Genomic DNA, 22,674 nt, shown 5'->3' with positions numbered 1-22,674 from the left:
TAGAGGAAGGTTGTGAGTTTCATTATTGCTACACTGAACCCTGAGTGACTCATCTTCTTCCCACTACCCCTCCGCAAGGGATGTCCAGTTGTCTACAGATGGGCATTGGGTCCCCATCATGCGCTCCCCTCATTCCTTTCGCTATGTGAATTTGCTTATCTTTTTATGAGGCGTCATATAGATTTATTTATTTAAACTTTATTGTGAATTGAGTAAAGGTTTATAAATCTGGTCATTAATTTTACATTAAGCCATTTATCCACATTCTGTTTGGTAACCTTCATTGCGGTCCTCTTGAGGCTGTAACTCGACAGGGGTCCAAAGCCTCATCTTTCTCCTGCAGAGCGCTGGTGGTTTCTGACCGCTAAGCTTGCAGTTAGCAGCCCAACACATAACCTACGATGCCACGAGGGGTCTACAATCAACAAGCACCCAAACCTCCCTTCTATTGAATCCATGCTGACCACATATTTCCTGAGTAGCTAGTGGTTTTGAACTGCCAACGTGGTTGTTGGCAGCCCAAAGTGTGACCACTATGCCACCAGGACTACTGGGGTTTACAGTAAATGCCATAGCCATAAGCAGAGGTCCTCTAAAGCAGTTACGTATTAAAAAAGGGAAAGGCCTTCTCTAATCTGCTTTGGGAAGATAAGGTCATATACAGGGGACCCAGATGCAAAGAACAAAGATGGATGAAACATGATCTTCCCTCCAGAATAACCTCCATTCACCTGCTTTTCAGGAAGCCAACTGGTGCAGTCATTAAGAGTTTGACTGCTAGCTGAAAGGTCAGCAGTTCAAACCTATCAACTGCTCTTTGGGAGATGGCTATGGCAGGCCACTTCCACAGAGATTACAGCTTTCAAAAATCCTATGGGGCAGTTCTCCTCTTGTCCTAGAGGGATGCTGTGAGTTGGAGCCAACTAGATGGCAATATGTTTGGTTTTATGTTTCAATATGATTAGACTTATTTACCGAACATCTAGCTGTGTTCCTAGGTGGTATAAATAATTAAGTGCTTGAGTGCTAGCTAAAAGCTTGGCAGTTCAAGCACACCCAGAGGTACTTCAGAAACCAGCTCTAGCGATCTGCCTAAAAACCAGCTCTCAGAAACTGCGGCACAGTTCTACTCCACACACCTGCGGTTGGCCGGATTCAACTCAGGGGCAACAAACAGTAAGCAATCCCTGGTCCATGATGTCCGGTAGACCTTGATACGATGATAGACGTGTTCAACAACAACTGGCCGGTGTGGAGGCCACGAGTCAAATAACATTGCATTGGACAAATCTGCACAAGACCGCTTTAAAGTATCAGAAGAGCCACGATGCCACCAGGAGGACTAAGGTGAGCCTGACTTCAGACTTAAGCCATAGGATTTTCAATTGCCTCCCATGCATATGAAAGATGAACAAGGAATCCGGAAGACCTCGGGAGACTGGATGCACTTGAATTCTGGTGCAGGGTATTGAAAGGATGAGGGCACAGGGCTGCCTGCAGAACAGATCAACGTGTCTTGGAAGAAGTGCAGCCAGATGCTCCTGAGAAGTAGGCATGGTGTGTTTCCTCTCACATACCTGGGACATATTATCTGCAGAGACCAGTCCCCGGAAAGGACGTCTCGCTTGGTGCAGTAACAAAAAAGAAGCAGACTGCCAGCAAGCGAGATGGGCAGAGGCTGCAACAAGGGCTCCACTGTAGTGAACGATGGGGGCTGACGCAGGACTGGGCGCGGTTTTATTCTGTGATGGATAGGTCGGGCTGTGAGTGGGAACTGACTTGAAGACACAGGAGCACTTGAAAAAGTGTTCTAGTGAGACTGAAAATGGAATTTTTCTTTTCATTTTAATTCACTTAGATCATTTTAATTCACTTAGATATGAATAGCACATGTGGGTAGTAGCTACTGTGCTGGACAGTGCAGATTTGGCCGGTCCAGTCTTAACTTTTTCTGCACCTTAACAGTCAATACACGTGAAAAAGCCCACTGCCATTGAGTTGATTCGAACTCTTAGAGGTCCTATGTCGGGTTTCTGAGCCTGTAAATCTGTACGGGAGCAGATAGCTTCCCCTTGGGTTTGAAAGATAGCAGCCCAACACCTAACCTACAGCGTCACCAGGGCTCTTTAGTACAAGCTGGGGTATCAGAAAATTGTTTATCAATTGAAGTTACCGGTTCTATCAGTCTTAATGGTAATTTTTTTCTTGTCAAATCTGAAATGAGTTGGAAATTCTAGGCTCCTGATATAAAGATGAGAGCCCTTGGGTGGTTTAAAAGTTAATATGCTTGGCTACTAAATAGAAGACCAGAAGTCTGAGCCTGCCATGAGGCTTGGCTGGGGACCTACTTCCAACAAATAAATCATTGAAAGCCCTCTGGTGCATCATTCTACTCTAACACTCACAGGGCCACCATGAAGTAGAATTACCATGAAATAGAAACCAGTTTGGCAACTGGTTTGCTAGAAGATATGCTTCCCTTTGAGCAATAGCTTTAAGGAAGAACTAATCATTCTTCAACTTTAGTTTTTTAATTTGTGTAAAGTTGTTCACTTTCTGGACGTGGGCCTGGTTTTCAGTGGAATGTGTCACAACTTCCTTCTGTATGATCTTTAGGCATTGCAGAGAACTTGGTCCTCCGTGTTCCTGGCTGCAGTGTGTTTCTGTTCGGGGAAGCTGACCTGCCTAAGAAGCGCAGCCTTGTCCAGAGAAGGAAGCAGCTGGGATGGTTCACCAGGAGGGACTTCAGTGCTCTGAAACCTGACTTAGGTGCAGCACCTGCGAGGAGATGTGGTCTAACAGGTTCGGCACATGACTTTGCTTCTGCTTTGTTTTGTTCTTGAGACTAGAATCCTGGGGCTCTTATTTAGTTGCTCTCTTGCCCATGCAGGGAGGGTTGGGACCATGGCTCTTCCTTGAATCTGGTGAGGGTCTCCTCTCAGTCTCTGCTCTCACTCAGGCCCTCATAGGGTGGACAGCTAGGCTAGGCCCCTGGTCAAATGGCCCCCAGGATGATATTGGAGTTATACGTGGCTGTAGCGCCTGGGCAGGACCCCGAGGCCTCCTGCTGGGTCACATGGTAACCTTTTTGTTGCTGGGTGGTGGCTGCGAATGATGTGTGTCGTGGAGTAGGTGTCTTGCATATTCACTCACTGCGGAGTCGATTCTGACTCAGAGTGACCCTATAGGACAGAGTAGAACTGCCCGTGTGGGATTTTGAGACTGTAACCCTTTATGGGAGTCGAAAGTCTCCTCTTTCTCCTGAAGAGCAGCTAGTAGTTTTAAACTGCTGACCTTGCGGTTGGCTAGCAGCCAATGAACAGCCACTACACCATCAGGACTCCTCTGGGGACTTGGATAGCTGTTGCTTTTTAGCAGGTAGGAGAGCATTTCCGTACCTTACATCAAGCACGGGCAAGTTGGTGCTTTCAGCAGCACATCACTTCTCCGGGCATCCTTGGGGAAAGGTTTCTAAAGAGCGTGGTCTCTAGAACAGAGAGAGCCAATGATAAGAGAAGGGAGGCTTCTGCCTTTCCCTGACTTTCACCAACCTTTGTCTTTGGCTGCTGCTCCAGCAGGACTGACCTTAGGAAAAGACAGTGGTGCCCTCCTCCCCCTGCCCCCGCTACCTGCACGCCACTGTCCTGGTGCTGTTTATTGAGCCTTTATTCTCTCCTGCCCAGATGCTGTCTGTAGGGGGTCACACCGTAAACCATGCTCGGTCAGGTCCAGTGTACATCAGAGAAGGGGGTCAACTGACCAAGTGTTAACTGTTCAGGTCATACTTCCTCTCTTAAGAGCAATTTACTTTGTAACTGTTTAAACCAAAGCAGGCATTGATTCCCACCATATCTATGGTTGCCTGTGGTTGGGATCATCTCTGTCTTTATTCTAATGATGCATAGTTTATGTTCTTTGATTCAAAACAGGCACTAGTGGCTTTCTTATTTCTGATTTATTTTTAAGGGACCCCTGGCAATGTAGTGGTTGTGTTGGGCTACTAATTTACTGCAAGGTCAGCAGAGCAAAACCCCCAGCCTCCCCAAGGGAGAGAGAGTTACAGTCTTGGAAACCCTCAGGGGAAGTTCTACCCTGTCTGGTAGGGCTGCTATGAATTGGAATTGACTTGATGGCAGTACATTTGGGGGTTTTGGTTCTCTATTTTTTACCCCATACGGTCTATGATTTACATAGAGAAGTTTGCCAAAATATACAAGTCCTAAGTATATTATGACACCTAATAAGTATCTTTGTGACACCTAATTTTAAGGTGTCACAATTAGTACCAAAATATTTAAAGATAATATTAAATACTGATAAAGATATAGTTACATGCACTCATCCTGCTAATGGTGGTATATATTGGTTTCAACTTTTTGGAAATGAATTTGTGATATGTTTCCAAAGCTCTAACAATACATGTAGCCGCCTTTCAGAAATCCTACTTCTAGTGATAAGTCCTAAGGAAATAAGAAAAGACAATGTACAGTATGTTTATGGACTCATTATTTATAATAACAAACATTGGAAACAAGGCAGACGTTCAATATTTGGATTTGGGAATGATTGAAGTCTAACATAGCAAAGGTAAAGACCATTATCCATCAGTTAAGCATGGAGTTTGGGAAGAATTTTTAGAAACATGGAAAATACAATATAATATAGCTAATCAACTAATAACACATACTTATTAAGTACTTACCATGTGCCAGACATTTACTTATGAAGTACCTACTTAATAGATACTTATGAAGTACCTACTAACAGAAAAATGTAAAGGGCAGCTGAAGAGACAAAGCAAAATAATGAAATGTGCAAAGACCTAGAGTTATAAAGCCAAAAAAAGAACATGCTCACATATCTTAAACGGAAAGAACTGAAGAAAAATTCAAGTCTTGAATATTTCAACATATTGAAATATTATATGGGCAAAATAGTGAATGATAGAGGAAACATAAGAAGATGGAAACAATGCATAGAATCACTGTACCAAGAACTGTCAACATTCTGTCATTTCTGAAGGCAGCGAATTATCAAGAACCAACGACATTGAAGATAAAAACCAAGCTGCAATGAAGGCATTAGCCAAAAGCAAGGCTCCAGAAATTGACAGGCCACCAATTGAAGTGTTTCAATAAGCGTATTTAATACTGGAAGCATGCATTAATTTATGCCAAGCAATTTGGGAGGCAGCTACTTGCTCAACAGACTGGAAGCGATCCATATTTGTACCCATTCCAAAGAAAGCTGACCCAACAGAATGGACAAATTTTAAAGCAATATCATTGATAACACTTGTAAGTCAAATTTTCCTGGAGATCATTCAGCAACATGTAGCAATGCATTAACGGGGATCTGGCAGAGACTCAGGCCAGATTCAGAAGAGGACATGGAGCAAGAGACGTCTTTGATAACTTCAGATGGATTTTGACTGAATGCAGAGAATCACAGAAAAATGTTTACTAGTGTTTTATTGACTATGCCAAGGTGGATAGTCTTCTGTGTGGATCCTAACAAATGAGGGGTAATCTTGAGAAGAATGGGAATTCCAGAACACTTCATTGTGCTCATGCAGGACCTGTCCAGGAATCAAGAGGTAATTGTGCAAACAGAAAAAGGGAATACTGCCTGGTTTAAATTCAAGAAAGGTGTGTGTCAGGGTTCTGTCCTCTCACCATGTTTATTCAGTTGTGTGCTGAGCAAGGAATCCGAGGAGCTGGATTATATGAAGAAGAATGTGATATCAGGCTCGGAGGACAGTTTTCTAACCACCTGGAATATGCGGGTGGCACAACCTTGCTTGCTGACAAGAGGAGGACTTGAAACACTTGCTGATGAAGATCAAGAGTTACAGCCTTCAGTGTGGATTACAATTTAATGTAAAGAAAACAAAATCTCACACTGGACCAGTACGTACCATCATGATAAATGGAGAAAATATTGACATTGTTAAGGATTTCATCTTGCTTGGATCCCTAATCAATGCTCTTGGAATCAGCAGTTAAGAAATCAAACGAGGGATCGCTATGGCTACCGAGGGGGATGTGGAACTGGAGTTGGAGATTGAGACCGGTGATCTGGAGCGGCCTCCAGAAAAGCCTCGGATGCACGATAGTGGTGCAGTGGACCTGGAACGAGTCACCGACCATGCGGAGGAGAAGGCGATCCAGAGTTCCAACCTGGAGACGGCCATGTTCATGATTGGAGACAGACGATCCCGGGCACAGAAAGCCAAACAGGAGCGGGAGAAGGAACTAGCAAAGTCACCATGAAGAAAGCAGATCTGGAGCTGAGAATGACCGCGATGGAGATCCCCAGAGCAGCAGCTGAGCGGAGCTTGCGGGAGCACACGGGCAATGTGCTGGAGTCTCTTACTGCACGAGCCAACTGATCTATGAATGTCACTGGATTCGTTTATTGCAATAAAGATGCTTTTGTTTTCTAAAAAAAGACATCAAATGACATATTGCATCGAGTAAATCTACTGCACAAGATCTCTTTAAAATATTGAAAAATATGGATGCTACTTTGAGGACTAAGATGTGCCTCATCCAAGCCGTGGTATTTTCATTTGCCTCAAATGCCTGTGAAAGTTGGCCATTGCATGAGAAAAACTGAAGAAGAACTGATGCATTTGCACTTGGCGCTGGCAAAGAATAATGAAAGTACCACGGGCTGCCAAAAGAACAAACAATTCTGTCTAGGAAGAAGTCAGAAGGCTCTGTAGAAGCAAGGACTATGAGACTTGGTCTCAAGTACTTTGGTCATGTTATCAGGACAGACCAGTCCTGGAAAAGAACCTCATGCTTGTAAGTGGAGGGGCAGCAGAACAGAGGAAGGCTCGTGACAAGGTAGATTGACACAGTGGCTGCAGCAATGGGCTCGAACTTAGCAACAACTGTGAGGAGGGGCCGGACTAGGCAGGGTTACCTTCTGCTGTACATGGGGTTGTTGGAACCTACCCCTCACAACAACAGGCACAGCCTGTGCCAGACACTGTCATCAGTGGACAAGGCAGAATGTTTCGATACGTACAGAGTTTGTATTTTAGTGGCTGGTGGTAAGGGATTCAATAATAAAGAACAGGCGAATAAATAGCTGATTTATGTAGCATGATAGAACATGATCGGTGGTGCAGAAGAAAGAAAGCTGAGTGTACAAGGAACAAGGAGGGTTCTGTGGAGGAGGGTGTGATGGCGATTTCCCACGAGGTCATCTGAAGTCTGCCTCATGGTGCAGGCAGTGTGGGAATAAAGGCGTGAGACCAACAGGGCCCGTTGAACTCAAGGCCGAGAGGTTGGCTCAGAAGGCTCTGGAGGCTAGTGGGGAGATTCCCAAAGGAAACTCAAAGAACATTGAGAAGAATGGGAATTTCAGAACACTTCACTGTTCTCACGTGGAGCCTATGTATCGATCAAGAAGCAGACGTTAAACAGAAGAAGGGAATACCGAATGGTTTAAAATCAGGAAAGATGTGTGTCACGGTTGTATCCATTCACCAAATGCATCAGTCCGCATCCCGAGAAACTCATCTGAGAAGCTGGACTGTATAAAGAAGGAAGGGCATCAGGATTGTGAATGACTTCAAACCCTTGCTGATAAAAATTAAAGACTCCATCCTTAGGTATGCATTGTACTCGAGGTAAAGAAAACCAAAGTCCGCACAATTGGACCAACAGACAACATCATGGGGAAAAGATGGGTGCTATGAAGGATTTCTTTTGCTGGAACCACAATCAGTGCTCATGGAAGCACCATCAAGAAATCAAAAGATGTACCGCATTGGACAAAACGGCGGCCCAAGACCTCTTTAAAGTGCTAAAAACAAGCATGTCTATTGAGGACTAAGGTGCTCCTGACCCAAGCCATGATATTGTCGGTAGCGTCATAGGCATGTAAATGTTGGTCAGTGAATCTCAGGAAGACCTCAGGGAATTGATGGCACTGGTGAAGAGTATTGAACTACCGTGGACGGCCCAAGAACAGGCAGATCTGTCTTGGGAGCAGTGTAGCCTGGCTGCTCCTGAGAATCGAGGATAGTGAGAGTTTGTCTCGTGTTCATTGGCTGTATTGTCAGCAGTGACTGGTTTCTGGAAAAGGCCATCAGCTCGGTAAAGTAGAAGGTCAGCAAAAAAAAGAGGAAGACCCTGCATTGACCCAGCAGCTGCAGCGATGGGTTAAAATGTAACAACAATTGTGAGGATGTCATGCCTGGAGTCACCCCAGGTTGGGAACTGACTTGATGGCACCCACCAGCAACAGCAATGGCAAGGAATAGTCTGGGTCAGTTTTCTGGAAGGACGCCGGACAATCACACAGGCTTACTTGGAAGGCGTTTTAAGAAAATTGAAACCTGCAATAATGGCAAAAAGGCTCGGGAAGTTGCACTGAGGGGCTTTCCCGGCACACAGCACTGTCCCTGCTCATTCTTCGAGGGCAGCAAGGGCTGCCTGGGGGGGTTTCTACCCACAAACCCTACAGCCCCATCATACCCCTTACCACTTCATTGTGTTTCCAAAACTCAGAACATGATTGGAGCCCTTCAAGGGTGCCAAAACTGCCATTTGGACATGGTGTAAATCACAGGTTCCCAAACTTATTTGGCTTACCACTCCCTTTTCAGAAGAGCACCCCCCACTGCCCCGGCAATTATAAGCTCGTATACTATAGTCCCCCTGGATTGTTCCAGCAATCCCAGGGTGGGAGGTGGGGAGCACTGATGCCACTCAGAGAATGCAGCATTTTCCAGGGAAGGCTGAATTCAAACTCTCTCATTGTCACTGAGTCCAGCCTGCCTCATAGCAGCCCTGTTGGACAGGGTGGAGCTGCCCTGTGGGTTTCCAGGACTGTAGCTCCTTACGGAAGTATCCAGCCTCATCTTTCAATACTGGAGCAGGTGGGGATTTTGAACCGCAGACCTTCCTGTTAGCTGCCCAACTTGTAACCCATCCGCGACACCACCAGGGTTCCTCAAGGAAGGATTAGAGCAGCTGTTCTTAACCTGTGGGTTGTGACCCCTTTGGGGGGTGTGTGTTGAATAACCCTTTCACAGGGGTCACCCGATTCATAACAGTACCAAAATTACAGTTTCGAAGTAGCAACAAAAATAATTTTCTGGTTGGGTGGGGGGTCGCCACACCATGAGGAACTGTATGAAAGAGTCTCAGCATTAGGACGGTTGAGAACCACTGGGCTAGAGGAATGGAAGTTCTGCCTTCAGGAGTATGTTTATCCAGATTGAGGATATATTGACAAACACTGACTCCACCTTCTAATATTTGGATTTAAGAAAAGTGTCTATGATTTTGTTGCGGTACTTTTTTACTTATCCTGTTCTGTCTGCCTGTCTATCTGTCTGTCTGTCTATCCATCCATCCATCCATCCATCCATCCATCCATCCATCCATCCATCCATCCATCCATCCATCTAATCTATCTATCATCTAGCTAGCTATATTGTTTAGACCAGGAAGATGTTTTAATATTCTTATAGCTTCTGACTTATTTTCATCATTTCTCTAAATTGATCTTGGGATCATCTCCCATCTTCCTCCTGGAAGGTAATTATTAGGATTTAGCAGCGTTCCATTTTGTAAAAGCGGGGTTTGAATGCATTCATTTAGATGAACTTTGATGAAAAGTTCACAGTATTTTTCTATAGGAGAAGAAGGAAAGTGCAACACAACCCCATATGTCTTTTCCACTAGTGTCTCCTGACAAGTAATATCTCCTAACAACCTAGTTTGTCCAAGAAACATGAAAATTATGGGAGCTGCCAAGTTCGGGCAGAGTGTCAGCCACCACAGCCTGAGAGCAGCCTTGCCAAGAATGACACCTCATTTAATAGGTTCAAAGCAGGTGTGAGGAGAAGAAAAATCAAATGTTTTCAAAGGGGAACAGTAAATGGGGATGTGAGTGAAGGAATAGTTTCTAATATTCCACAAACCAGACTGTAATCAGAAGTTAAGAACACCATCAACTAAACTCTTAGGTTAACTTAAGTGTACACCTTCTCATTTAAAAACAACATATTTATTTATAAAGGAGTAAAATACTTTTAATTTTTGAAGGAATGTCTTGGGTACAGATGTCATTAGGGTAGGGATGATATTCAGCTAAATTTTCAACAAATTTGGTTCCCCACAGCCGTGAGTCTCCCCGTATTCTCTAGTGGTCTCATGTATGTCTCCATCATTTGGGGAGGTGGTTCCAGCAGTGTTTCTCAACATATCCGCCCCCCCCCCCATCCAGACAAAAGCTGCAAAACATTGTTGCTCTCTTTATTTCTCTTCCGGAAAAAAAGATGGAAAAAGAAGTGATTGATGCTATACACTTAATGCTCTTGGTCTACATCCCGTGACAAATTCATTTACTGGAGAGGAAGCAGAATCTATTAGGGAACAGGTTTCTGTTTTGAAGTCTCAAAAGAATGTATTAAACAGAAGAGGTGTGTGTGTATGTGTGTATGGGGGGGGGCACGAGCTCAGAAATGAGGGGCAGCCTGTGCCAAACACACTAGACTTTTTGAGCCAAATTTCCTTTGAAAAGTTTGCAGTTAGCTTGTGGGGAACATAAGTGAGGGCAAAGCAGTAATAGTTGATACGTTTAAGTCTGAAAATAAATGCTATCTAGCTGTCTATCTATCTATCTATCTATCCATCTATTTATCTATCTATCATCTATATCTTAAACCAGTGGTTCTCAACCTTCCTAATGCCGTGACCCTTTAATATTGTGTTAGTCTGGGTAAACTAGGGAAACAAATCACAGAAACTCATATGTGTAAGAGAGAGTTTTATATAAAGTGTAAATGTACATTAAGAAAGCATCTCAACCCAGTGCTGTCCAAGCCCATAAGTCCAACATTAGCCCATATGTCCAACACCAATCCGCAAAGACCTCCTCAATCTCACAAAACACACGCAATGATGCCGACTGCAGGAGGAAAGCCGAATCAGTGAGCATGTAAGCATCTCAATGCTGGCAGGGGCTCTCCACCCGGCTGCTCCAGCGCCTAGGGCTGCATCAGGATAGGTCCATGTGGCTTCTCCTCAGGGATGTTTCACAGGAAGTGAGCCTTGCCAGCTGAAGCAGGGAACTGGCTAAGGCAGCTTCACCCTGGTCCAACCATCAGAAAGCAAGAGACCCAAGAACTAGAAAGGCGAGGCTCACTGAGCCATTATCTCTTCACCCTTCAATTAATCCCACATGTGTTTATCAGCCAGGTTGGCACAATATACCTTAACTAAATCAAATACAGTTCCTCATGTTGTGGTGACCCCTCCACCATAAAATTATTTTTGTTGCTACTTCATAACTGTAATTTTGCTACTGTTGTGAATTGGGCAACCCCTGTGAAAGGGTCATTGACCCCCAAAGGGGTCACGACCCACAGGTTGAGGACCACTTCTCTAGTGCTCTGAAGGAAATTTTATCTTTTGCATGTTTCCATACCCAGTATAAAAACCATCCTTTGGTCCTCAGCAGGTTTTCAGTAAGAAAATATTTGATGAGAGAGTTACACGTTGGTTAGTGAGAAGCGATTTCTCCAAACTGTGATGTCCATAGATTTGAAGCTCTCTCTTTAGGCATATGAGAGAGACAGAGAGAGAGAGAGAGGAATGAAAGAAAAGTCCACTAACTATCCTAAAACGCCACCTGAGCTGCTCTCTGTTTTAATGCCAGCCACAGCAGAGGAACATAACATGATATGTAGGACTTCTAAAGCCGACCGTACGCATGTGCTGACCCTGCCAGATGAAACTCTCCGCAGAGAAAAATACATAGAATCTTTTCACCTTTGATTATTGAAAACGATGGTGCCTGGGACTATTTTTTGAGGATAATTTAGATCTAAAGGGGGGACTGCTTTCCTCCGAGAGCTGCTTTTTCATTTTCCTAATGGGCTCTTCACTATTGTTGTGTCTGAATGCAGCTTTTTATTTGTGTTCTTCCAGACACAGCCCTACCACAAGCATCTTTAAACCAGACATTAATAGCATAGTTCACAGTCATTACTGCCAGTGCTCAAACACAAATATTGCATTTGTGTTTGCAAAAGCTACACATCAGATGTTAATTAAGTGCATTTGGTTTTTTTCTGCTGAAACAATCTGGCATAAAGAGTTTACATCTCTATCAGTTCACCATAAGGTCTCTGCAGCCCCTGAATCACCAGCCGCGCAGTACATGATAAATCCAGCGCTGCCACACAAGAAATAGAACAGAATTGTTAGGGGAACATCAGGCCTGTGATATTTCCCTGTGAAATAATAGCAACTAAGTCTCAGTTTCTTTTTCTTTTGGATTAAAAAAAAGTATTTAATGAAGAATAAACACCAATATTTAGGATGGTAAAATTTTCATTCAAGAACACATGGAGAGTGAAATCCTACCAAAGCTCTCCCCCGCACGCCCTCCCCGTTCTCCGCTTGCTTCAGGGCGTTGTGACAGTTGTGTTGGAATAAACTTGGAATTCCAGCCCTGCAGTAAGGGGCGCCAAGTGCCAATCTGCAGGAGGCAGGAGCGGAGCGAAATCACAAACTGAGAAACAAACTTTCACATCAGGTTTCTAATCTTAGAGCAAAACGAAAAAAAAAAAAGGAATTACTTTAATTATATGGCATTTAGCTAGAAGTACAATTTGCCAGGATTAATTATCTCTTATTTAAAAATCCTTAGTAGGTTGAAATTAGCATAAAAATAAAATTCAACTTGAATGTTGTCAAAGGGACTGCTGGCTTTGAATGTAGAATTTGGTCCATTGCAGTTAGATCCTCAGACTGGTGCTGGACTCGGAAAGATCAAATGGAGGAAATTGGAAAATCATGAATTTTGACAGAGAAAGCGGTTTGCTTTTCTTTCCATTCTGAAGATAGAAATGGGTGATGGCCTCATCACCTCTCAGGGAGGTGGTAGTTACTACCCTGATCAGGCTGGAAACTTTTCAGTTTCATTAGCTGTCTCTGTTTATGTGCTGCTTGAACAAAATATAGCAACACAACAAAATAAAACCAGAGGGTCAAGTTCAATGGAGGAATTTGAAACACCTACCTAAAGCTAAGGGCATAAATGAAAAGCGGATGGTTTCTGTCCTTTCTTTCTTTTTTTTAAAGTGGTTACCTCGTATTGTATTTTAAAGAGTAGGAAAAAAAGTTATTCCTGCCTTTTAGTTTTATTTTTCTGAGAAATGATTACTTTGAAGTATGATTTTTAAGGTCTGAAAATAGGGTCTCTTAATTTCCTAGTGTTGGGACATGTCAGTTCCTCGCGGCACTCCTGTCCTCGGGGTTTAACAGCTCAGCTATTTTACCTTTACTGATTTTTCTTAGGCAATGAGTTCATTTATTATCAGGAATGATCAATTTTGAAACATATACTAAAAGGGGGGGAAATTTACTGGGTATGTGAGAGTAACAGATGTCTTGGAACATGCTAGGTGGGACACTCCAGAAGAGCCTGGGAAGCCCTGTGGAAGGCACTGGACTGCTGACCTTAAGGGTGGAGGCTCAAACCCACCAGCTGCTCTCCTGAAGAAAGATGAGGCTGTCGGCTTCTATAAAGGTGGACAGTCTCGGGAACCCTATAGAGGGTCACTGTGAGTCAGAATCGACTCGATGGCAGCGGGTTAGGTGCCCATTTAGGGCCGAAGTGCCCTACTTGTGGGAGTAGGGGCAGGGATGCTGGGAGCACACGGAGGGACTTCCGTTGAAAGTGACCTGCTCCTTCAAACTGATAAATTACATGTGATTATCTAACGCTCAGTGAGCACATCAAAATTATGGATTAACAAGGCCTACGAGACCTGATAGGTATTTTGAATAGCAGAGCTGACCATAACCCTGTGTGTCTGTAGTTTTCAGCTATTTTGTTGGATCGATGATAAAGACGTTGCCACTTCTGGAGTCAGAGAAGAGTAGCCTGTGAGAATCAGACTTCTAGGCAGTGGGACTGCTTGTCCCATTACCTGGTAAAGCAGGGTGGAGGAGAGAGAACCCATCCTTGGTTGTTTTCCACTAACAAATGAAGCCATTAGCATTGACCCCAAAGATGCAGTTGTCCTCTGTGAAATGGTCTACTGCCCAGAGCTATCTAGAGTAAGGGACTGGTACATGAGATGATGGCAGAGAGATGTATTGACTGTTAGGAGATTTAATTTTTATGATATCAGCATTATGGAGAAATACTGTAATCTGATTCATTCCTGCAGAATTCCCAGTAGGAAGAGGCCCAACCTCGAGAGTTGAAATGTTTCATTATGTGCATGTGTGGGGGAAATGATGAAATGTGGTTTCCATGTACTGATTTTCTGTGAAACGTCTATTAGCATGAGAGTAGCCAGGCTTGGGAACCAAGCCCCCCAACCACAGTGATCCCGAGGGACGTGAACCCACCAAAAGGCACTTGCTCTGGTGGGCACTGGCAACGTGAGCCGTACGCTTGGAAGTAGCGAGAGGACTAGCAAGGCAATGATAGTCCAACCGTGTTGAAAGAGAAGCCAGGGCATTGTTAGGTGCTGAAGACAAGCACGGTCCTTTATCCCGCAAGAACCGCAGTCAACTTTGCTCTTAAGAATGGAAACACCCGACTCACTGCCGAGTCCATGCCGGCTTCTAGCGAGTTTCTGAGACTAATTCTTTATGGGAGTAGAAAGCCCCACCCAAGGGCCCCCCAAAATAAGGAAATTGCAAACCTAAGCTTTTTCTTTTTACCACTGCTAATTTCACCAAGTTGCCCATCGTATAAACTATAATTAGAGCAGTGCTGGTTGGGTTACACGAGCTGCGCCATCCCAGAGGCAGGGAAAGACAGGGCCTAACTCCGGAGCTCTGGGGCGCTCAGGCTCCAGGGGGTTAGTGGTGGTCCAGAGGAAGCTTTGGAAGCTGAACATGGAAGAAAGAGGCGCCCCCGCAAGTTGCATAAAAGAAGGGGGGGTGGTGGTTTATCCCTACGAAGCACCTCAGACCCGTAGACCCACCTCAATAGGAGAGAGCCAGGTGTCCCTTTGCCCTTCCCAGTTCCACAGGTGTTTGATGTGGATGCTCCGTGTAACCTATTGTCACCCAACTGCATATTGGTGGGTGTTTGTGTTGAGTGCAATGAGCAGCCTCTGCCATCTCGGCGTGGCACGGAGCCCCAGTTTCTGCAGTGCTGGCCCTGGCGCTGCAGGACAGGCTTAGGCCCAGGCCCAGGCCCAGGCCCCGAGCTGCTGTGGCGCTCACCTTCTTAAGTGCGCTCTGCTGTCTCTGCTCGCCAAGTCTGGACTCTTCCATACTGGCCTAGAAAGGAATGCCTACTGGATATGGATATTTTCAGAGTAAATAAAGTGATTTGTTGCGTACTCAGCTCTATTAGTTTCTAAAATTAGAAAATTTTCTAATATTTTTAGAAAAATTTTAAAAAGATAAATATTTGCATTAAGAAAACATTGGCGTGAAATAGCTTTAACAAAAAGTTTGAGCATTTTAACCACTCTTTAGTGGCATTAATTGCATTCATCTTGTTGTGTAAGCATTACCACTGTCTTTTCCCAAAAGTTTTTCAACCCTCTAAACAGAAACCCAGTCCTCCTTCAGCAATAACTCGCACTCCATTCAACCACACACACTTGTTTGTCTCTATGCGCTTGCATATTCCTGATACTTTATGTAAGTGGGAGCATAACAGTATTTACCCTTTTTTATCTGACCCACTTCACTCAGCATGTTTTCAAGGTTAATCTATGCTGTAGCATGTATCAGAATTTAGTGTTCTTTGTTGCTGAAAAATACTCCACTGTAAGTAGATGCCACCTTTTCTCCATCCATTTATCTGTTGATGGATACTTGTTTCCACCATCTGTCTATTGTGGATCCTGCTGCAGTAGCCATTGATGTACAATGTACATTTTTGTGTCCCTGCTCTTTTAAGTTTCTTGGGTGCATGAGGGGGCTTCAAAAAGTTCACAGAAAAATGGAACTGAAAGGTCGTGGAGTTTTTCCATGAGTCTCCTGGCTCAAGTAGTTCTTTGTGTAACTTTGGGAGGCCTGCCTGCGTTCTAGGGACAGCAGCATTCTGTGTGTCCCCAGCAATGCACCGGGTTCCTATTCCTCCTCCCCCTTACCGCGGAGAGTGAAGCGAGAGCCCCTGGTGATTTTGGCTTAGCTTCCCTAATGGCAAACACAGTGGCGAGGCACTGGGCTGCTAGTCACAGTCAACCTTGAAACCAAGCGCTGCCCGAGGGAAAGCGTTTCTTCTGCAGAGTTTCAGTCTCAGAAACCCACGGGACAGCTAGTTCTACCCTGTCTTAGCGGTTCACGTGGAGCCAGAATCAACTCGAAGGCAGTGGAGTGAATCTGAATGACTGACCACTCTGAATTTGTTCTTTTTGAAGTAAAACGAAGTAAAGGAGACTCTTTGATTGAATAGTAAAACCTTCAAAATGAGCCATTTTCACGGCTTGGCTGACACACTTTTTTCTGATGCTGTAGGTGTTGGCGCCAGCCCTTACGTGATGAACTGCAACGTCACCATTGACTCTCGGGACTTGACTGCAGGAAAAGAGATTGCGAGTGGCATTCGAGGCTCAAGTGCAAACGGGTTGAAGGGCGTTCAAGCAATGGCTTTTCCCCATGATGGGAACATTGAAATTGCTTGCAACGTAGAGAGTTTTGAAGACCAAGAAGCTGGAGAAACGACAGAAGACTTTCAGTACCTGGCTTACCATGTCCTTGGGAACCGTTTTTCGTATATGTCTCCTCCTTATATAGAAGCGCAGATTAAAAAGTTGGCAAGTGACTGGGGAATTGCTACCATTGGTGGAGCGTTAGTTGGATTTACCCCCCAAGAGTGCAAGAGCTGTGCCGAATATGCCATAAAAGGAGGCATTGGGGAATTCTGGAAGAAACGGGGAGGTGTGTTCATGTAATCCAACCTAAGGCTTCATTGAAATTTTAAAGAAAACTATCAGTCATTACAAAATTTTATTTCAGTGCAATGAAGCAGAGGGGCAGATACAAAGATCTTGGTTGTGGTTGTTGACTGGAAAATTGGAAACATTTTCTGGTTAACAGCAAGTACTTATAGATTATCCAAATGGTCTCTGATCTTTCTAGTCGTCGCTAAATCTGTGCACACCTGCTGTGTATCAGGTGCTGGTAACTTGCATGTATTAGAAGACCTCCAGAATCCGTTGGGTAAAATAGCTTTCAATTATTGTGACTATAACTAAAAGTGGATTTGATTTATTTGGTTTTAAGGGCTCACTAGTCCCAAATTCTGTATCAACTCTTTTTTTTTCCTTTGCATACTCTTTCTTTTAAATTGTGAATTATTGAAAATCAAGTACCAAGTGATTTCGAGGTGGAGAAAAAGATCAAATAACCCCCCCCCCCCATTTCAAGCACACTTGGCCTTTCTTGCTTTGCCAGTTTTAGGATGGCCTACTGTTCATTCTGGCGATAGCGCCCAAAGCCAGATTTGTCCCATTTGTCTAAGTTCATACTGAGAACTAGAATGGTGGCTTGGGGCATAATTCCAGCACCTTATGTTTATGCTTTTTGAACATAAGTGGGAAATGTGAATGCGGAGGGAATCTCTTATTTTTGAGCAGAGAGAGGAGAGGTACCTATCACCCCTCTGGGAGGCATTTTATTGGGGTGAGGGAAAAATGTGTAGCCTCTTTGTCAATTTAAAGAAGGTTCTTAATAATGCCGGTGGTGGTGTGTACACTCTTAGTATTCGTATTGCTTTAGTACATGGTGCTTTCTATCCATAAAGCAAGGAAAATGCCTTCTCCCATAGATATCCTTGTCTTTAATTCCTTAAAATAAATTCACACTAGCGCACAGTCTCTTTATAAGCTCTAGTGATATATGCTAGACTTTTTATTTACATCAGGCTCTTGAATCTAACTGTATTTATTTTGTTCCAGAATTGTGGTTTTGTGGTGGTTGTCTTTTTGTCGACAATGTAAGTACAACAAAAATGGAAACACGATGGACTAGATATTGTTTTCTAACCTAAGGGATTTTAGTTCCGGTGGTGAAGAGCGAAAAACACACTGTTATTAGACCCGAGGGCCAGTTTCTGAGTTTGCAGGAGGCAAGGAGAAGTAGCATATAGTCCTTCCTGCCCTTGGTCTGCTGGAGACCATGTGGACGGACCGTGGATCTAGATAGGGCCCTGGACCATCCGTTGAAGCCTCTAAGGGCTTCAGTTCTGATCCTTGCTCCACTACTATCCTTCCATGGAACCATAGTTCCATTATTTAGAAACAAGGAGAATAGTTTCCATCCTGACTGAAGGCTCTTTTCTGGAGGATCAAATGGGAGTTCTTTGCAGACTGTAGCATCAAGATGAGAAGTATTGTTAGTACTCTTTCCAGATCCGTTCCAGCCCTTTGCTTCAGGTCTGAGCACCAGATGCTGCCACTGAGTCATTTAGCGGCGTTGGTTCATTTGCTAGTTACCTGAACTAACCTCTTCCTGTTTACAGCACCATTTCCCAGACACCTGGCTTTGAGCAAGGCTTATTTAACAGCAAACGCCTGAATAAAAGAATCCCAATCCTTAGTTCTAAATAGAAGGTTGGAAAATTTCTAATAGCTATAATTTCAAATATCTAATATCTATGCTTATAGACAGATAAGACCCCCTCGGCCCCCCGTAATCTACCCGGATGGACTCCAGCACAATGAGGTTTACTTATGGGGTTTAAAGTAGAACCGATTGAATTTGGACTTCAATCTATGATTGCAACAAAGGGGGTGGGTTTACCACTTAGGAGCAGCACAAAGCAGAAGCACATGGGTAAGGCCGGGAAGAGCTCCCCAGGAGGGGCTGCCACCCCCGAGAAGGGCCGCCCTGCTCTCTCTGTTTAAGATACAGATTTACCCTTTTGTGGTTATAGTTTTTCAAATGCCGACACAATCACACTTTCTTCTCTCTCATTTTCTAGTATCCCTTTCCTTCAGATTTTCCGTCCTTTAACTTTGCTCCACTGTGGTTCTTTATAAGATCTTTCGGAACCAGCTGTACGTTGCTGAAGATTTTCAAGTGAGTGGATACAGCACCACTATCTCTTTCTGTGCAGGGGCTGTGGTGGAGAAGAAGCAGGACGGTGAGTTACAAACGAATACCACCATCGTCCGACAAGATTGGACTTTAAGCACAAAATATAAAACCAGGAGAGACTCTGGCAAAACAAAGTCACAAATACCCTGTGTCATAGTAACCTTGTCTCATCTTGGTCTCTTGGAGGCAGCCCGGCAGTTTGTGCAAACGCGCTTTCAGTAGCTGTTTTTATGTGTGTGTTCCCCACCCCCGACCTGCCCATGAAGTGGACAATGTGTGCGTGTGGCTTCATAGCTCATTCAACTTCCGTCTCCTGCTTGGTCATTTTGCTCATAACTTATGCCGGTTGTGCAGAGGACAGGGCCGATCTGGACAAATGGATCTGGCATTTTATCTCTTCTTCAGTGCTTTGCTTTCCCCAGCTTCTTACAAGGGAGACGGCTCGCTCTTTCTTGTTTCTGGCTTAAACTTGGGCTTCAATCACACTAAATTAAAGCGCCTGCAAGATCAGGGTGGCTGGGGGAGTTAGGTGAAGTAGAACTGTAAAAGAAAACAAAATCGGGGGGGTCTTGCTTTCCTTCTTTGATATAATGAAAAGTCTTGCTTTGTGGATGGTTTGTACTGTCTTGGAAGTGGCGTCCGTGGTCGACAAAGGACCACTCTATGAGAGATCTGCAAGGAATTTATCCTTCCCTCTGGCTGAGCCAGGGCAGGCTTGATATACAGTCTTGTTTAGTATAAATATTCTCATGTTACTGTTTACTCTGTGTGACTATGAGGATCTCCCTGACAGGGTACGTGCTCCATGGCCTTGCTTTTAACAAGCCTTTATTTGACTCGGCTGTTTGTACTTGCCTAGAAACTTCAGAGACCAGCCCAGGAACTTGTTTGATACGCAGCCAGACCATGCTCCCGGAGTCTGTTGTGCTCGAGGGGTTAGAACAGCTTATTGTTTTAAGCGAGCCTGCACATGGCTTTAAAGGAGCCCGTTTTTCATAGGTAAGAACCATGAGGACCCCCATAGAGCGTCTCTTAGCAAGCTTCTTGTAGGTGCAAGAAAAATGCCGGTGTGAGCCCGGCTCTGGGTGAGGTCAGGCTGACCCTTAACTGCCCTGCCACGTCTGTGATCCCTAGTTCAGGTACTTGGAAACAAATTCATTGATTGTGAGTTAGGATGTGAACGCATGTGCGTTAGGCCTTAAACACTGATGAAGTTTCTCTATCTAAAATGCCCGTGAGTCTGGAGCCAACCTGTTGTCTTCCGCCCTACAACTCCTCCATAGTTCCATCCTCTTTTGGGGCTGGGGCTCTGCAAACCACATACTGCTTTGCCACCCGGTTCCCTGTCGGACTAGCCCATGGGGCGTGTGGAGGTTAAAACAAACTTTGCCTAAAGAACTTGGTTCTTGTTCTTGGTACCTGAGAGGATTTCTAAGACCTTGCGATTTCTCCACAAATCGTAATGGTGAGTATCTTCGATGAGGGCTTTAGACAATACCTAAGATGTTATTCTAATAGGTGGCTCCTGCGTAGGGCCAGAAACACACCTGTGACCTCCATCTTGTGGTCACATGGTGATGTCAGCTGGCCGCGGGGCAGGTGGCCTAAGTCACCCCATCATGATTATGTAATCCAGTCCCAGGAACACCTGCCCTGGAAGCATCATGGTGCCTTGGTCTGTGAAAGGTGTGGCTGCACCGCGAGGGTGGGGCGGCCCTTCTCGGGGGTGGCAGCCCCTCCTGGGGAGCTCTTCCCGGTCTTACCCATGTGTTTCTGCTTTTTGCTGCTCCTAATTGGTAAGCCCACCCCCTTTGTTGCAATCATAAAGTGGTCATCCTAAATACAGTGCTTTCTGTGGGTTCTGTTGGTTGGCCTATAAATTGATGAAGTGAAGAGATTACTGGGAGCCCCCAGGCCAGAGGCGAGGGGCTGGGACCACTGAGCTTGTAGCAGGCATCCTGGAAGGATGGTGGGAAAACCCCAAATCTGTCCCCTGCAGGCCAGACCTGATGGGAGCTCAAACTTGAGGCTGGTTGGTGTCTAGGATCTTGTGCAAACTCAACGGTCTGGGAGGCGGTGCCCTTTGACTTCTGAGCGCTGACCTTGCGTCTAGGTGGTTAGGTGGCTATGTGTGTGATAGGTGTCCGAACAGAAGGAGCACAGAGTCAAAAAGCGAGAATTTGGCTTTGTTTTCCTTTGTGGGAAACCACAGGCCTGGAGGACGGAGAGGGCTTGGTTCCTTCCTGTTTGTATCCCATTTCTGGTAACACCAACCTGATGGTCACTCCTGGCTCTTTGAGACTTTCAGAAGTGACCTCCGTGTGCCCTTGAGGAACGAGCATAGCTGGGCAGGGCCTTCCCCTCGAGGCTGTGCTCTGAGAGCCCTAGCCAGCCACGTCTCCCCTTTCCCCTTCAGCCCACGGGGGAGAGTTTTCTTACACCGATACCTGTGATTCCACATTCTCTTTTTGTATCTTTCAGCCCTCCAACCCTGTGGATCACTTTGTGATGTTAAATGATCTCTTTTGCAAATACCTACTGAGGTCTGGTTTTCTGACTGGACCCTGATGGAAAGAAACCTACTGGGAGGCCAAGCCTGGAAGGGAGAATAGGGGCAAAACTCATCCCCGTAAATGTAATTCTGGGAAGAAAGATGCGGCTTTCTACTGTAGAGAGTTAACGGTATTGGAAACCCATGGGGGCAGTTCTACCCTGTCCTGCTGGTTTGCTGTGAGGAGTCAGAACCCGCTCCATGGGGGTGAGTTTGGTTCAGGTGTTGAACATAAGCCCTAATGAAAACAGCCCGTGGATGAGGATGCTCCTTATCAGCTCATTACCATTTTATTTTCTTATCTCGCTGTTTTTCTTACTTGCAAATGCTGTGCTTCCCTGGACATTCCTCCTGTTCTTCTAACTAGTAAGGTATCCGAGTGTTGAGTTGGGTTAAGGGCGGATTACATTATGGTACACAGGGTCATTATGAGTCAGAATGGATTTGACGACCCCTCTCAACAGCGCCATGTTTCCTGTAAGTCTAAGAGATCTTAGTTGACAGACATTACTCTCTATTGACCCCACAATTATGTCGAGTAGCTTTCTTCTTCGTGGCATCCACTGCAATAGTAACAAAGACAAAAGGAAGCTGGAACAGCAAGACAGAGGAAAGGAAGTCTTGCACGATTGCTTTCAGTATCATTACTTGTAGCGATCCTTTATTGAGTTCCAAGGAGTGTCAGGCACTGCACCTGCTACCTTTCATGCATGATAGAGTTTCACAACCCCACCCTCTGGGAGAGGTGGCTGGAAAGGGGTAAAACTCCCCGGTCCTCTCAGTCTACTGCAGCCACCAGGACCCCGGTCCAGTCTATCCCGTGGTTTATGTTATTGCCCTGACGCCAAGCAAAGCTCTTGGCGGAGCATCCTCAGGACTCCAGGCCTCTCCTTGGAAGCCCAATCAGTTTTTTTTAATGACTTTTTTGGGGGGCTCTTACATTTCTTATCACAATCCATACATTCATCCAGTGTGTCAAGCACATTTGCACCTATGCCACCATCGTCATTTTCAAAGCATTCTTTTCCAACCTGAGTTTCTGATATCATCTCCCCATTCCTTCCCCTTCCC

General features: G+C 44.9%; 1 protein-coding gene and 1 pseudogene across 2 annotated transcripts in view; both read left to right on the top strand.

The window, feature by feature from the left end:
• The window catches only part of FTCDNL1 (formiminotransferase cyclodeaminase N-terminal like), a 44,837-nt gene extending 27,057 nt beyond the window's left edge, over positions 1-17,780 (top strand). The window contains exons 5-6 of one of the 2 annotated variants that reach the window (XM_045295966.1): positions 2,617-2,802; positions 16,470-17,780. In XM_045295966.1, the coding sequence (XP_045151901.1) occupies positions 2,617-2,802; positions 16,470-16,906 (623 nt within the window). In that variant the 3' untranslated portion in view covers positions 16,907-17,780. The remainder of the gene's footprint in view (positions 1-2,616; positions 2,803-16,469) is intronic. The other variant, XM_045295968.1, reaches the window with a different exon arrangement.
• Positions 6,018-6,391, top strand: LOC101660446 (annotated as a pseudogene).
• Positions 17,781-22,674: the final 4,894 nt, after the last annotated feature.

This window comes from Echinops telfairi, unplaced genomic scaffold (genome assembly GCF_000313985.2).
Source record: "Echinops telfairi isolate 266 unplaced genomic scaffold, ASM31398v2 ScPeMD7_3;HRSCAF=10, whole genome shotgun sequence".
NCBI lineage: Eukaryota > Metazoa > Chordata > Mammalia > Afrosoricida > Tenrecidae > Echinops > Echinops telfairi.
This window is presented reverse-complemented; position numbering and strand designations above follow the sequence as displayed.